At 39.2% G+C, this 17,021-nt stretch overlaps 1 protein-coding gene across 9 annotated transcripts in view; it reads right to left on the bottom strand.

Moving 5' to 3' along the window:
• Positions 1-17,021, bottom strand: part of SMARCA2 (SWI/SNF related, matrix associated, actin dependent regulator of chromatin, subfamily a, member 2) — a 182,214-nt gene that overhangs the window by 77,885 nt on the left and 87,308 nt on the right. For all 9 annotated transcript variants that reach the window (XM_031654174.1, XM_031654181.1, XM_031654176.1 and 6 more), the window contains 4 exons: positions 14,495-14,541; positions 11,957-12,123; positions 5,724-5,887; positions 96-323 (listed from right to left, as the gene is read on the bottom strand). In XM_031654174.1, the coding sequence (XP_031510034.1) occupies positions 96-323; positions 5,724-5,887; positions 11,957-12,123; positions 14,495-14,541 (606 nt within the window). The remainder of the gene's footprint in view (positions 1-95; positions 324-5,723; positions 5,888-11,956; positions 12,124-14,494; positions 14,542-17,021) is intronic.

Raw genomic sequence — 17,021 nt, 5'->3', positions numbered from 1 at the left:
GCCCAGGAAGTTCTTTAAACAAAGGGATTATTCTTAGTCCTTCAGAGACAAAAGGCCACTGTTTGATTTCATAAACTTGGGGCTTTCTGTAATACCTCATTTTCCTCTTCATGCTCCAAGATGGCCTGCAAGAATGCCCTCCGCTCGTGGCTTGAAGACTTTTGGTCAAACATGCCTGCCTGGATTACTTTCTGATCCACGTTCAGCTTGTATTTTGCAGCCGCGAGGATCTTTTCCTCCACGCTGTTCACGGTACAGAGCCTCAGCACCCGGACCTCGTTCTGCTGCCCGATGCGGTGAGCTCGGTCTTGGGCCTGCAGATCCTGTTTCGGGGGAACAATATGCTATGAGGACTGAGATGCCTGGCATAGGAATCCCAAACCAGACCCCACCCCAGAGGGAAATATGGAAGGGTTATGTATTTCACCTTTACTAAAGCAAGATTTTGCTTATATTTTAAAAATACGCAAGCTACGTTTGGAAAAATTCAATGTCACTCCTAGTTGAAGAAACCTGGGTTTAAATTAACCAAGCCAACTGAAATAAATCTCAGGTTTTGAAATCCAGGTTATCATATTGTTTTTATCTGTCTCTAGGTTCCCCATCAGATTTAGTCCCTATCTAAAACAAAAAACAAGACACCAGTGTCCAATGTCAGAATTATGACTTACATATCACCTACAACTAACCTTAAGTTGTAAGAAACGCCTTTTCTTTGGTGTGATGTGTTGAAGATTATTTTAAAAATATCAGAGTTGTTGTACATTCAGGTATTATACATACATACATCTTACTACACACACACACATACACACACAGTGATTGCTCAGGTAGTCAATTTCCTAGAACCTAACCTTATCAAAGACTCAGTCTTCAATTTGGGAAATGAAAAGGATTGCTAGTTGGGTAGTCAACTGGTGAACTTTTGGGGACAGAAATTTGTCACTACCTATTAGAAGTGTTAAAACTGTCTACGTCTCTGACTCAGAAGTATCACTTCTGGAAATGTATCCTAAACAACTAATCATAGATATGCACAAAGATTTAGAAATAAGGATGTACCTTCTCAGAATAATTTGTTATCTCTAATGTTTTTTTTTTTAAAAAAAGAATTAAACATTCAACAATAATGAATTGGTTAAATAAATTATAGGATCCTACTATATGTACGTATCAACAAAGTATCATAAAAATTATATTGTAGGAGATTTAATGACACAAAGCTATAGTAAGTGAAAACAAGTTAAAAAGAACCGTGTGCATTCTGATCTTACATGTGCAAATTTATCTATATCAAGAAAAAGGTAGGAGGACAAACACCAACATGCCAACAACATAAATCTCCAGGTGATAAGATTATAGGTGTTATTTCATTTTCTTCACTTTGCTTACATTTTGTTTTTTTCTGCTTTAAATGTTACTCATATATTAATAATAAGAAAAAAGCTTTAATGAAATCTTTAAATAAAAACTTTCATGAGTCCATGAAGCAGAGTTACCTAATTTTACAGCTACATAATAAAAACTTCTTGGCATATGGCTTTTATTCATTGTGGTCCAGGTGATGTTATCTGGGCCGATGCTAATTAGTTGTTTACACATGTCTCCCATTAGACTGTATAGATTTTTAGGGCAAAGGTCTGTTTTCTGTATCCCACAGCCCTGGCACCATAGTTTGTACAGAGCTGATGCTCAACAGCTGTAAACCCGTCTTCTTGACTAGACAAGTCTCCTGGTCACCTATTGTAGCACAAGAAGGCAGCAGGCAAAAGGTTGCCCTGGAGATTCGTTTTTGCTGCAGGGACCTTTAAAATTAAGTAGCCAATTAGGCAAAAGCTTTTCCTCGGCAGATATCTGAATAAGTTAATATCAATATCATAGTGCTAAGCCATGAAAACAGCTGGGACCCATCTATATTAGATTATTTTCTAAAGAGAAGAATGTGAGATGGATCATTCAAATCCAAAGGGGACAAAAAACTCTAAAACACCCTAAAGTTCCTTTTTAAGCTTTTAGTTCAACCGTCCCTCTCAACCTATCTTCACCAGAACTGCTAACAGCAGTCAAGATGACAAGTTCTGGGTCATCAGGCTTTTCACTATCTCCTGGAACAGAGGCCAACAAACAGTCTCTAAAATGGGCGCACTAGTAAACATTCTAGGCTGTCTGGCCCAGAAGCAAAAATTGAACAACTGTTCTTACCAGAAGGCTGATATTCTTTTTTCCCACCATTTTCTAATTTATACTTTAAAAAGTGAAGACCATTCTTCACCTGCAGGGGTGCAAAAACAAGTGGCAGGTCAGACTGAGCCCGTGAGGAGTAGATGGCTGACCCTTGTCCAAGAAGATGCTGACAAAACCACAAAAATACTAATTGCAGGGGGCAGCAGAATATGAATAGAGTAGATGAGGAAGCAGAGCACATAGACAACATACGAACAAAGTAAGACATTACAGAATCCTTGGGAATTTGCTGCAATTAGTTTTGTTTGGTGGTGGTGGCAGTGATGTGTGTTTGTGTGTTTCAAATCACCCATCTAATTGGAAGGTCACGAAAGCTAATATTTCTAGGTGGAGAAGTGTAATGCAATGTGAGCTTGTGAGTCTCTAAGCTGACGTGTGGGGGGAAATATTGTGACAAAGAAGCGCTGTAATTATTGGATGGATTACTCAATATTTCTGAAATCTCAATTAGGTGGTCTGAAACTTCATCACACTGACTTAGGTCTGATAATACTCGAAGCTAAGAGCCTGATCTGAGAAGAGGGTCTGCAAGCTAAATGTGATTGACCATTCCGTAATAGCAACAGAGTTGCAGCTCCACGGGTAAAAAACACAAGCACCAACCCATGTTTCTAATCAACAGTTTGGAAATGAGAGTCTTGGCAACCTGTAGTGATTTTTTCGTTAATTCCACAATCCTGAGTTCTATTTTTGCTTCTAGGTAGGGTCCTCAATTAGCAACATTAAGGCCTCTGTCTGTCAACCTATGTCAAATTAATCCCCTATTTTCACCAATGTGCCTTAATTTTGATTCAATATGATAATGCATACTTACAGAAAATTTTCTTCAATGCATGCCGAAATTAACCTGATAAATTAACAGTTTTCATTTTGGGGGCTATGCAATCTATATGCAAGGGTGCAAGGTAGAAAGAGCTCAAACCCAGGATTCAAACTGAAACCTAAACAGACATGGGTGTGAATGATCCTGATGGGGCGCTCATGAGCAAGCTGACATTGACTGGTTTCCTTATGTATAAGATATTCTGAGGATTACTTGAGGTGAGGTATGCAAAGTGCCTAACAATATTTAGTAGAGTTCTGTACCTTTTAAATGAAAACTCAGATGGATCTTTATCATTCTAAAATCACTGATTCCTGAAAAAGAAAAATTTGACCAAACTAATGGTCATGTTCAGCGACAGATGAAAAATCTGGTCAGCTCAGTTTATTCAATCAGGTGGAAGCAAATCTACCTGTGGCAGCTAGAAATACTTGCAGAGGCCCAGTGTGAGGGACCTGTGATAAATTCAACCAGAGAAAATCTGGGATCCTGTGTTTTGCTGCCGAAGCTTTAGTTCACGTGTAGTTAAGAGGGAACTATTTCGTGTTACTGTAATTTGATTCTAGAACTCAAAGTTTTTAACAGAGCTAGAGAGAAAGAAAGAAAAAAAAAAATGAGAGTTGGGGTGGGGTAGAACATCATAAAGATGTTCCAGAGTTATTTTCCAGGTTAAATCAGCATTTCCTGGAACAGTGGCTTTTAGAATTTATACTGTGCCAGTGAAGGTAAACATCTAAGAGTCAGTGGAAATGCTTACCTCTGAAGACAGAATACAAGCAAACTCTCCATTCACCTATAGATGGTCCTCAATACTTAGGTACCAGCAAGAAGGATAATCTAAACATCCAATCACATTGAGCACACCAGGAGGAGAGGAGTCAAAGAGTCACATCACATCTTCCTTCCTCCCTCTTAGATACCCAGCCTAGCTCAGTGCCTGCTGCATAACAGACACTCAATAAATGTTTATGGAAGAAATACTGAATCCAAAATGCCAAAAAGGAAAACTGCAGATCTCTCACATCAATATAAATTCTACCTGAGCGTTGGAATGAAACACTTTTATATATTTATAAAAATATGTAACCATATTTCCTGAAGACTTAGAACTAATATATTCTGTGCTGGTGGTTCCCAATCCTTTTCAAGATAAGAACATTTTAATAGTCGCCTTAATTTATTCACCTACAGAGAATGGTAAGTACACGCAGTGGCCCAGTGGTGGTGCTTTGGACCCACAGTTGAGTCTTTAAATCAGTGGTTCTCATCTGTATGAGAATCTATTTCAGAATCTCCTGGGAGCGCTCAAAGGAAGCAGCTAGCTCCACTGAATAAGAAAACTAGGGTGGGGTGGGAGGGAACAGAAAGCAGGCATGTATATATTTTAAAAGCTCCCTTAGAATCCTAATGTACCCCTGAACTCTATTTCCTGCCAAAAGTGACGCTATATGGCATTGCCACTCAATCTTCGCAACCCAGTGAGATAGTGTGACTGTTGAGAAAACCAGGGCTCAGTGAGGAGCCTAGGAAAAGCTGATGTAGAATTCATACTCCTGTGTGAGAGTTGCCATTTTCTTTCTGCTTTTTTCTGAGACACGGTCTTGCTTTGTCGCCCAGGCTGGAGGGCAGTGGTCCGATTACAGCTCACTACAGCCTCTGCCTCCCAGGATCAAGCAATCCTCCCACCTCCTGAGGAACTTGGGACTACAGGTATAAGTGCCACTGTGCCCAGCTAATTTTTGTATTTTTTTGTAGAGACAGGGTTTCACCATGTTGCCCAGGCTGGTCTCAAATTCCTGGACTGAAGCAATCCTCCTGCCTCGACCTCCCAAAGTCCTGGGATTACAGGCGTGAGCCACCTCACCTGGTCTTCATTTTTACTGTTTTGAATTTAACATTTGCTCCAGTATGAATCAAAACTTGACCAATATCATCCTACCCAATATCCTACAGGCAGATGCCTCACCTCCCAGAGTAATTTAGAAAACCAGTGCCATAAGAGACCCACTCAATTGAAAAAAAAAAAAAAAATCAAAGTACTGCTTTAATAGGATAGCCTTGAACTTACCTGGCTAAAAGAGCTTTACAACAATAAATGCTCATTAGAATATGTTTTGATGATGACTTGAAACAAAACACAAAATAAAAGGTTAACTACCATAATACTAACTGGACTTGGGGAAGTTACTTACCCCCACCCTGCCTAGGATTCAGTTTCCTTGACTGCAAAGACTCAAATCATATTAACTGTCTGACAGGGTTGTTGTGAAACTGAATGAAAAAATGCCCAAGAGGCTGACACAGATTCAGGGACTCATAAATGATGGTTGCTATTGTTCTTATTGCTATGATTTTACAACATTTTTGATTTATCCTTCATTAAATATACTTTGTTCAATGGCAATCCCAAGAGATGGGATTAAAACTAAGCAGAAACTAAGTTTTTCTACCTCAAACTTCAGCTCTTCAAAGGCATATGTGGGACCTCGTATCTATGCTCTAAGGGAGGTGAGAAAACAGCCAGAATTGGCTCCAAGAAAGCAGCGGCCCACTCGTCTAGATATTTGCTCTGTCCTGTAAATGTGAATAATGAAACTGATCATCTTTTAGCTGCTCTCCAGAGGGAGGTCTGGACACCTGAGTGGGACATACAGACCTGATGAGGATTCCAGTCGCTGTCAAAGATGACCACTGTATCAGCTGCCTGAAGATTTAAGCCCAGGCCACCAGCTCTGGTGCTCAGCAAGAAAATGAAATACTGGGATCCAGGTTCATTGAATTTCTTCAGCAAAGCAGCACGATCTTCAGACTTGGTGGTGCCTAAGGGGATCAGAAAAATTAATTTGCCAATTAACTCTTGTCTGAAAATGGCACAGAACGAGACAAAAAAGCTTGCTTCCTTCGAGAAATATACCCAGACTCCTCCTAACACTGATGAGGTAATTTCCAGGGCTTTGTACTTCTGGGAAAAAACTTTGAACATTTTGCAATTACAAAAAAAAGATAGAGCTTATTTCTGACGAGGCATCTTTGTAACTTTACACATTTTACAAAATCCTTACTTCCACCTAAAACAATGAAAACATTTTTTGGATTTATTTCTGTGATTTATAACAAATAATTTTAAGAACACACACACTTCCTCTCTCTCCCTCTCGCTCTCTCACACACACACGTGCACTTAAAACTGTAATAATGGCTTAAAGAAACTTTGCCAATAGGCATTAAAGCAAGGACTTTTTTATGCCAAGAAAATAGAAAAAAAAGGAAAGTTCTTTTCTACTGCTTTACCATTTCGATTGAAGTATGGTCCGTTTGGTAAAAACATAAATTATGAATGAAATTTTTTTTTTTTGCAAATGGAATAATTTTATCCTTTTTAGCAAGACTTAAAGCCACAATAATCCCCCCCAACAAAAAACAAGAAATCTCTTAGTCTGTTTCTCACGTTAACATCCCGCTCTGTTGCGTTCACAGCATGCTAAATCAAAACCAACTAAACAGAGCAGCATGTTAAACACCTGGGTGTGGTTTGCCCCATGAGGTCTGAGGAGGCTCCAAAAGAGTGAATAAGCGGAGAGGACCAAACCTTAGAGTCTGGTGCTCACTTTTGGGGCATTCTTGCATTTTGGATGAGCCACTCGATTACATATTATGTATGTGTAATGTATTTACCCAGCCATTTCATGAAGTGCATTGTGGAAGGGGAGAAAAAGAAAAAAAACACCAGTATTCCATCTGAACATATTTCAACAGAAACACTTAGACGCTGGATTTTGAAAAAAGGCTTTAGGTTGTTGGGAAATATGTATGCATGTTACATGATAGTCCCTGACCGGCTGCTATTCAAATATTATTCTTACATGCTGTTCTTTTTTTAAGGATGAAAACATACCAGCAATTTATTTCAGAGGATTAAAACATTTAAGTGACTACAGCTAATGAATCAAGTTACTATGAGGGCCAAGTTCTCAAAATTGGGGACAATCTGTTTTTCACATTTAATAAAAATAACAAATGCCCTCCTGAGGAGGGAGAAGACAAATCACTTCCCTGCATACAGCAAACAAGGATTAGGAATGAGGGGTTTGGGGGCTTTCCTCATTTAATGGAGTCATATTCTTTAGACCCAATTTACTTTCTACGTTAGGTTTCGAGTTTAGTGAACTGGTGAGGTCCGACACAATCAGTTGTCTGAGTTTAGATTTTGGAGGAGGAGCACTAAACATGCTTTGATGAGTGAGCTTTCAAGTGTGGGGCTCTTTTTTCTTCTATTTTCAGAATTGGCTTTCTGAGATCATGGTGAACTATCTGTTCACGATGCTAATGGAAGATCTGTTCTGCCATGAAACCTCTATCATCTTTCCAGCTGCAAGAATTTTTTTTAAAATTACTCACATGGATTAATGGTTCACATATTTCTCCTCTGCCTTAAACTGAATGAAAAGCCACAGAAACCAAAAATTCCTTCTAAAATGGGGAAAGAAGAGATCATGGCATCTTTGTTTCTGACAACTGGGTACAAAAACTACACATCTATACTCTCAGGATAGAAGTTCAACTGTTTTTGATTAACTGAAAATGAACCAGCTGATAATCACATGGATTAATGAAACCAAACAGTTAATCTCATCAGGTCTGCCTGCCCTGCATGCTTTTGGTTTCTTGCTTTTTGTTATTTTTGTTTTCTCTTTTTCTGTGAAGCTGAAGGCTGCGGTAGCTGAAGGTCTTGATGCTGAATGCTCAAACTTGACCTTCACTGGCTGCTTTACAGATAACATGCATATGTCACCATGGCAATGGTTGTTACTTCAGTTGCTTTTCAGGAACTTTAGCCAGCTCTGTCCACTTCAAACTGGTTGACACCACTGACCCTTAAACTAGGCCTGAGCGCAAGTGCCCAAGAGATGGCCTTTTGATGTCGGAGAGCCAAGAACTCCACCATCATATCACGCTAACACTGTCATTTTCTGCATGTATGTCCTCGGAAACGCCATGAACCCTGGCTATGCTTGTGCAGAATTAACCTGTGACTTCATTTTTCCCCACTGCCAATCACCTTTCCCTGTGCCTTACACCACCCCACTTCCTTACCCCGTAAATATCCCTAAGCCTTATCTTCAGGGACGTAGAGTTGAGGGCTGTTCTTCCATCTTTTTGCTTGGTTCCCTTGTGAATAAATCTTTTCTCCTTTGCAAAACCTGTGTCACACTGATTGATTTACTGCACGTGGGCAGAACAGACGTGGATCTCGTCAGTAACATAAGATATAAATACAACCAATGCCTACTGGGATGAAATAACCTTACATGCAAAATAAAGCACTGAAAAACAAAAGGAATATCCAAATAAAATTATTTGGTCAAAGGAGTTTTCAGACCCTATACCAGATACCTCAAGCAAATAGGCCAACCATGTATCTGGTGTGTATTTAAACTGTATAGGCCCGGCACGGTGGCTCATGCCTGTAATCCCAGCAGTTTGGGAAGCCAAGGTGGGTGGATTACCTGAGGTCAGGAGTTCAAGACCAGCCTGGCCAATATGATAAAATCCCGTCCCTACTAAAAATACAAAAATTAGCTGGGCATGGTGGCACATATCTGTAATCCCAGCTACTCGGGAGGGTGGGGCACAAGAATCGCTTGAACCCAGGAAGTGGAGGTTGCAGTGAGCTGAGATGCACTCCAGCCTGGGTGACAGAGTGAGACTTCGTCTCAACAAAATAGAATAGAATAGAATAGAATAGAATAGAATAGAATAGAATAGAATAGAATAGAATAGACTGTATAAATAGCTGGGAACTTGACAAATTACAAAAAACAATAAAAAAGATTAAGTCATTTTTCATACAAAACAATGGCATTTCTCATCACAAGGTTTGGAATTTGCTAGAAAACCACTTCCGTCAAAGATTTCCAAGTCAAGATCTTTGCTGATCATGAGCAATCTTTTTAATATTGTTCAGGGAGATTCAAACGACCATGTAAGAGTCTATCTAAAGGCAGACACTCTTTGCAAGTGGCACAAGATTTAACGTGCTCAAAACTAACATCAGTTTCATGGTCTTTCAGACTTTGATACATAACCAATTATAAGAATACAATTAATAGGGCAAGTGTGTTGAAAATTACAGAATTTACCAGAAGGAACACACTGTCAGACTTTCATGATGACTAATTTTAACTTAGTTTCAGTGACTTTTAGAAAGTATTGTCTTCTGGGATAAAACAAGTGAGAGCACCACTTGCTCTCACTCAAAAATCATTTCCAGTAAAAACAAAAACTATAATGGAGTATTAGCTAAATCTATTCATGCAACCATAATCTTTGCAGAAAATTTCTGCTTAGCTCTTGTCAAGTGACTTTTTTTCCCCTAAAGTCAAAATCTGAGACATCAAATTCAGCAGTGAAAATCTGAAGTCATTTTAATAATTGGGTGGTGGGATGGGGGACAGAAGGGAGTTCAGCTGGAAGTGTGTGTACTAACTTATCTGTGTGTATACTGATTGTTTGTCCATTAGTTCTGTCCACCCTTAAAAGGAATGGCTGCTCTTTCTTACGGAAATATGCCTTTTCAATTCCATCTGTAACATGTTAGGCAATTTGCTTGTCTGTCTCCTTCCACCTAATGCTAAGGAATCTGAGAGCAGGAACAGTGAATAGTTCATCCATCCTGTATATCTAGTGCATGGTGGTTTGCAATTACTCAACTGAAAATTTTAAATAAGTTCAAAATCATTCTTAAAATGTTGTAGCTAGAGAAGCAGCCTGTATTTTCAGAGATGGGGTACACCTCTCTGGATCTGCTAAAACTGAGCTAATCTGGAATCAAAGAGATCCAAGTTAGAACCTGGTCTCACCATATACCTTTGTTTTCTCATCTATTAAATGGGCATCATAATGGCACACTGGTTGACAGGGATAATAGTAGCTTATTTATTGAGAAAATCAAATTAATAACGCACATGAAATGCTTGGCCCAGAGTCCCACACAGAGTAGGTGTTCCATACATGTTAACTGTTGTGACTATTATTATTAATAACAAAAGGACAGCAGCCAACAAATGATTAAAGAGAACCTCTCAGGCTGACAAGAAAACACGAAAGCAATTTGTTTCCAGGAATTCACTCTTACCAGTCTGATAGATGCAAATATTCCAAAGGAGCAGTCCTCAGAGACCTGAGATTGGAAATGAAATGCCACAAAGTAGCAAGTGATAGTTATGCAGGACACCTGTGTGGGGCTGTCAGTTCAGGGGAAAATAGAGCCCCACAGCCCCTCACTTGAGCAGCAGGTAAAGGACAGTTTATCTCTTGAAGGAAGAGTGCTGAATTTTCCCCTCTTTCCAGAGGCAGGGATTCAGTCAAAGAAGAAGAGACAATAAAGGAAATTTGCCAACAGAGAAAAACTGTGCCTAATAGGACTGTATTTGTGAACTCAGAATTCACATTTACTTAACCATTCATTGGTTAAGTAATTTGGAGGGGAGAGGTAAAGGGGTTTAAATAATCAATTTTCACACCTGTAATCCCAGCACTTTGGGAGGCCAAGGCAGGTGGATCACTTGAGGTCAGGAGTTCGAGACCAGCCTGGGCAACATGGTGAAACTCCATCTCTACTAACAATACACACAAAAAAATTAGCCGGGCATGGTGGCACATGCCTGTAATCCCAGCTACTCAGGAGGCTGAGGCAGGAGAATCACCTGAACCCGGGTGGCAGAGGTTGCAGTAAGCTGAGATCATGCTACTGGATTCCAGCCTGGGTGACAGAGTGAGACTCTGTCTCAATAAAAACAATAAAATAAAATAAAATAAAAATAATCAAGTTTGTCAAATGGTATAATTAATTTGAAAATTAATTAATAATACCCTAAGAGGCAGACCATAAAGAGAATTCATCTAAAACCTTAAGTCAGAGAACATACAGCAAGTCTAAGTTTGGTTTATATCCAATTACATTCAATTAAGGGCAAAAGGGAAACAAAATGTTGGATTGAAAATAAAGTCTTTTAATGAAACATAAACCTTAAATTTCCCATTTAACAACAGTAATACTGCATTAGATAAATACCGGTATTAGTAGTATCCTCTTTTCTACCCAGGGATTAAATAGCATCCTGACTGTAAATTAACTTCTATTCCTACTTACCACTCTTTGAATGCCATATTTATGCCCTGCCATTGTGTATAAATGCTGATACTTTCAACCTCTAATATATTATGGCTGATATCCAAATCGTAAAATAATTTAGGGATTATCCCTAACATCATATTTTCTTCCACTAATATTTTTTCTTACTAATTTTTAGGACATGGTATTTAAATTTCACTCTTAAAACCAGGCAAGTATTTTACATAGCTTGCAAAATCCAGGAAACAATGAAATCATGTCTCTTAATAACATAATATGTGGATATGTCTTATTTAGAAAGAGAGGTGCTTTAATGGTAAATATAATCTTAACTGAATGATTGTATTGTTACAAAGAAAAGTGACATAGCCTTTATCCCCTTAAAATATGCCTTTAACTGAAAAAGTTAAAGGTGTGTCAACGTATTCTATATGTTTGGCACATAGGTAATAATCAATTTTAAGAGCAAGGAAGATTTCAAAATTTTAGTTTAGTTTGATTTTATTTTAGATACTCATAAGTGACTCTAAACTCATTTGTGTTGGTTTATATGTGGGCTATGCAGCTGCACAAATGAGGTCAGCTTATTTAAAGCTTAAGGATGCAAAAAACTGCTATCTAGAAAAACTGCACCCGATGCTGCTAGTCAATTCTTCAATTTTACCCCTTCTTTTTGGCTGAGAATGGATCTAAGTGCCCATTATCCCTTCATTTTCAGTAGTATGGCTTCTGAGCCTAATGCCTTATGCACTTACCATCAAGGCGTAGGTAAAGGAAGTTCCGAAAAGCAAAATAATCCTCCATGATGGTCATGAGAGATGTCATCTGGCAGAAAAGCAGCACTCGGTGATTAGTCGCTCTCAATTTCGGCAGAATACGATCAAGTAGCTCAAACTTTCCTGAGGCCCGATACAGTTCAGCCCTGAACCCAAAAAATGCAAAACAAGAAGACAGTATTACTTCTGTCTTCTTGAAAAATCCAGCATTGCTTTGTTTTTCATATAATCCTTTGTACACAGTAAACATTCAATAAGTGACTGTGAAATGAATGAATGAATGAATGAATATGAACTCCAAAGCAATGAGAATATTTAGCAGAAAAGGAAAATATATTCATATAAAACCCATCAAAAGTGCATTGCATATACTAGGTATGATTACAGGTTCTAGAAAGAAAAGGAACCACTTTCATGTTCTTAATACTTTCACAGTCTTTCTCTCAACTTACTCTTTCTCCTTGCCCTCTCTCTTTCTCTCTCTCTCTCACACACACATGCATGTGCGTGAATATATGCCATGTTTCTGTAAATCCCTCCTTATAATTATACACATTTTTAAATTGTTAATTCAGGGCACTTGAGATTCATCTAAATACTTATTGATCACCTACTATGTACCAAGCACAGTGCTAGCCATGTATATAATAATAAGCAAAATACAGTCTCATTTTACTAAATGGATAATTACAAATTGTAATAAATACGATAAAAATAACAAGTTCCAATGAGAAAACCCACAGCAACATGTGATGCCTTCTTTAGATCAGAGCAGTTTGGCAACCTTTGGCCCCAGTCTGCTGTCTGTTTTTATTTTATAAATAAAAACAGACACAGCCACACTCACTCATCTCTGTTTTCTGGCTGCTTTCACACTACAGAGGCTGTGCTGAGCAGGTGTGGCAGACACTTTATGGCCCACAAAACTGAAAATATTTACAATCTGGCTCTTTACAGAAAAAGTTTGCCAACCACTGGTTTACAGTGTCGGAGGTGACCTCCCTGAAGAGATAACATTTTAGCTAAAACCTGAAATAATGAGTAAAAAGGCATCCAGGTGAAGAATGGGGGCACTGGGGTGGAGAGGAGGAGATTCCACGGCGAGGAAAGAGCATGCATAAAGGTCCTGAGGGGTAAAGGAGACAGAAGGATTTGAGAAATTGAAAAACAAACAAACAAACAAAAAAACCGGTAAGCATGGCTTAAACAGAAGTGAGGACAGAATACTGGGAGATGAAGACAGAGAGGTGGAGGATGAGATTAGGAATAGACTCTGTAGGGCTCTATGAGCTACACTGAACATTTTCATTTTCAGTGCAATGAAAAGCCATCAATGGGTTTTAAACAGGGGAGTGATGAGGTCTGGCATACCTTTTTATAAGATCACTATGGACATCGTGTAAGAATGGACTGGGGGAGGACAAGAGTCTTGGATTACTGTAGAAGTACAAGTCAAAAACACGATGGGAGTATGAGATGGAGAAGACGCTGTGATATGAAGAAAGGCTAAAGTAGGGCCTTTTCCCTCTATAGTTCATCCTTATTTTTCTTTTATCAACAGGGCTGTGTTATACAATTAAAACTGAATTCTAGGCGATACTGTTTAGAAAACTTGCCAGTGCACATGTAAACTATAGTACTGGAATGTATCATCTGGTAGTTGATTTTATGACACAGGATATGTTATTTCTAACACATTTTTCAAATGTATGTCTTCCTGATGTCCATTCCCCACTCTGAGAACTGTTCTCCAAATACCCCATAGCCGTGTTTTCACCATGCAACCCTGGCCAAGCTGATGGGAGCAGGAGTAACCACAGAACACAGAGAAAAGAGTGGCAAGAAGAGGCAGGGAAAGCTTAGCAGCACTGCTTCTGGATAGGTTATAGTTCCTGGTTCTTAGCCCAGTAAAACTGTCTGCCCTTGGGATCCAAGAATGATGACTACATCCTAATAATAAATTTTTCAAATTTGCAACACACACATACACACACACACAGACTTTCTGTTAAGGCAGTGTTCATTTTTGTTGTTGCAAGTCAAGATTCTCTTTAACATCCATTGCTAATGAAAAACATTTCTTACACAGACCATACTCTAACAAATGACTATAAAACTGTAAACATTTACAGCAGATGAGAAATTTCTTCTCATGTACATTAATATCAAATGTCAATGTGAAATTTAATAAGATAAATTCTCTTCAAGCCCAGGCTATACTTTTGGTTATAAATAACAAACCTTTGAAACTTCAACAACATTTTTTGAACACTAGGATACTATTAAGTCTATTAAATAAGATCTATGTCCTTTGAATAGCCACTTGCTTAAGGCAAGTAATAATTTATGCCAGTAAAGTAAAAGAGAATGCTGATATCGTTTTGGTTAACTTCTCCACTGAAGAGCACTTAGAGGGCTGGAAGTATGTATTTGCACAAGAGGAAACACTGTAGAGAGGAGGAGTTGATGTAAGGCCAACAACATTTTTTTTAAAAGAAAAAAAAATTTGAGATTTACCCATTGATGACCCCATTTGAATAGCCTAGGTGTTCAGCAAAGGATTCCTTTAAAAGAGAGAGAAAAAAATGATTTAAAAAAATGTAATTATTAACTTAATGATTACTCCTTTAGTGATGTTATCCTACCTATTTCTATAGTTAAAACAAAATAATTAAGGAATAAGCAAAAAAACTTACATATATAATGAACGAGAAATTCAGTATATTGCATGCAGACTTTTGTTCCACCAGAAATGTATCCTGTGAGTTTCTTCTAGTTGCTAGACTCTCAGATAACAGAGTTAGTTTACCCATCACACAGTCACTGAGCACCCACTGGCCCATAGCTGAGCCAATAGTTGTTTTTGGAGATCCACCCTCTAGGGTGGATCTGAACTCAAGGAGTTCAGAGTCTAGACTATAACAGCACAATACAAGCAAATCAGAATTACTATGTATATATAAATACATGTGATAGGGCTTGGCTGTGTCCCCACTGAAATCTCATCTTGAATTGTAGCTCCCGTAATTCCCGTGTGTTGTGGGAGGGACCCTGGGGGAATCAACTGAATCATCAGGAAGGTTTCCCCCAAGCTGTTCTCGTGGTTGTAAGTCTCACGAGATCTGGTGGCCTTTTCACTTGGCTCTCACTCTCTCTTGCCTGCCACCATGTAAGATGTTCCTTTCGCCTTCTGCCATGATTGTGAGGCCTCCCCAACCATGTGAAATATGTGAGTTCATTAAACCTTTTTTCTTTCCAAATTGCCCAGTCTCAGGTATGCCTTTATCAGCAGCATGAAAACGGACTAATACAATATGCATTGTGGAAAAATTTAGCAATAAAAATAATGGTGATTACATATTCTAATTCTTAGTTTGGTGAAATCTTTTCTTTTTTTTTTTTTGAGACAGAGTCTCACTCTGTTGCCCAGGCTGGAGTGCAGTGGTGCGGTCTCAGCTCATTGCAAACCTCCGCCTCCCAGGTTCAAGCAATTCTCCTGCCTCAGACTCCTGAGTAGTTGGGACTGCAGCATGTGCCACTATACCTGGTTAATTTTCTGTATTTTTAGTACAGACAGGGTTTCACCACATTGGCCATGCTGGTCTTGAACTCCTTACTGCAAGTGACCTGACTGCCTTGGCCTCCCAAAGTGCTAGGCTTACTGGCATAAGCCACCATGCCTGGTCAGTTTGGTGAAATCCTAACATCTCTTCTATACTGTGCTTTCCTCTGTTACAAATAAAGTCCTAGATGTACAGCATCCCTCAGGTGTCTGGCTTCTGTTTTCAGAATACAAAGTGTAATCACATAACTCTAACTCCCTCCTTTCTGATTCACAGGAAGAAATACATGACTGTTCTCCATGCATTTCTCTATTCTGACTTTATGGGAATGGCAACCATTGGTGGGAATGGAGAGCAGGTTACACCTTCACATCAGCCACCGCTGTCTCCCTTTTCTGCCTTCCCTCCTCCCTGGATCCCTGCAGCGTTTCCTCCAATGGCACCAGATCTTTCCCTCTGGGCTCAACAGTACTCTCAAATATGCTCATCATCTATGGTAAGCTCTAGTCCTGTGGCAAAATTAACAGGATAGACTGTAGCCAGTACCTCACCTCCATCCCCTAGAACCAAGCCCATAGTCTCCATTAGGCCCCATCCCTGTCTTGTCCAAGCAGGATTGTGAAAACCAAAGAGAGAGTGTCAATGGATGCTGTTGGAGATTAGGTAACAGCATCATGTTAAAAATATTGTTTTCATTTCTTGAGTTTGAAGGTCCCCAGGGAGGCAGTGAGACCCATTTTGAGGCTGAGCATCTGGCAGGATTTAGTATGAACAAAGGGTGTGTGGCAAACGAAATACAACAAAGGCAAATTCACACACCACCTCTGTTTCATAGTTGTCACTAGATTTGCCATAACTGTGGATCTCGTTTCTAGGAATAGACTCCTGAGTGTTTTTCTGTTAAAGAAAAAAATTGCAAATCAAAGTCTGCCTTTCTACCAACTGCTACTTAAGATGTCAATATGTAGGTACCGAAGGGCATGCACCTTAAACTTCGCTTCCTTCATGATCCCACTCCTCCTCTATCCTTTCCCACCCTCCAGACTGAAGCTGGAGGACAGAAGGCATCATCTCCCTTCCTTCCCTACTTAGCCCAGCACGGCTGAAGGGATCATTTCTTTTATAATAACCAAAACGAAGTAAGATTGCTGCTTAATCTTCAAAATTCCTAAGTCCCCCAAGGCCCTCACAGATTACCATACATATCTTAAAATTGTTTTCAGAAAAAAATGGGACGGTGGGCAACAGGTTAGACTAACAAAACCCCAGGCAGTTTCATCATTAGACTTTTTTCCCAGCTCCTTTCAACCCAACCTACACCCACTACCAATTCATTGGTACCTTACATCTGATATAACACGACATCAGTTTACAAGATGCTTCGCATGTTATTGTTTAAAAGCTGGTCCTCCTGCCAGTCCTATAATCTATTATTACCCCTGTTTACAAATCAAGCACATTATAGCATGGAGAATCTGAGT

Source organism: Papio anubis, chromosome 13, assembly GCF_008728515.1.
Source record: "Papio anubis isolate 15944 chromosome 13, Panubis1.0, whole genome shotgun sequence".
Lineage (NCBI taxonomy): Eukaryota > Metazoa > Chordata > Mammalia > Primates > Cercopithecidae > Papio > Papio anubis.
Note: the sequence above shows the minus strand (reverse complement) of the source record. Positions and strands in the feature narration are given on the sequence as shown.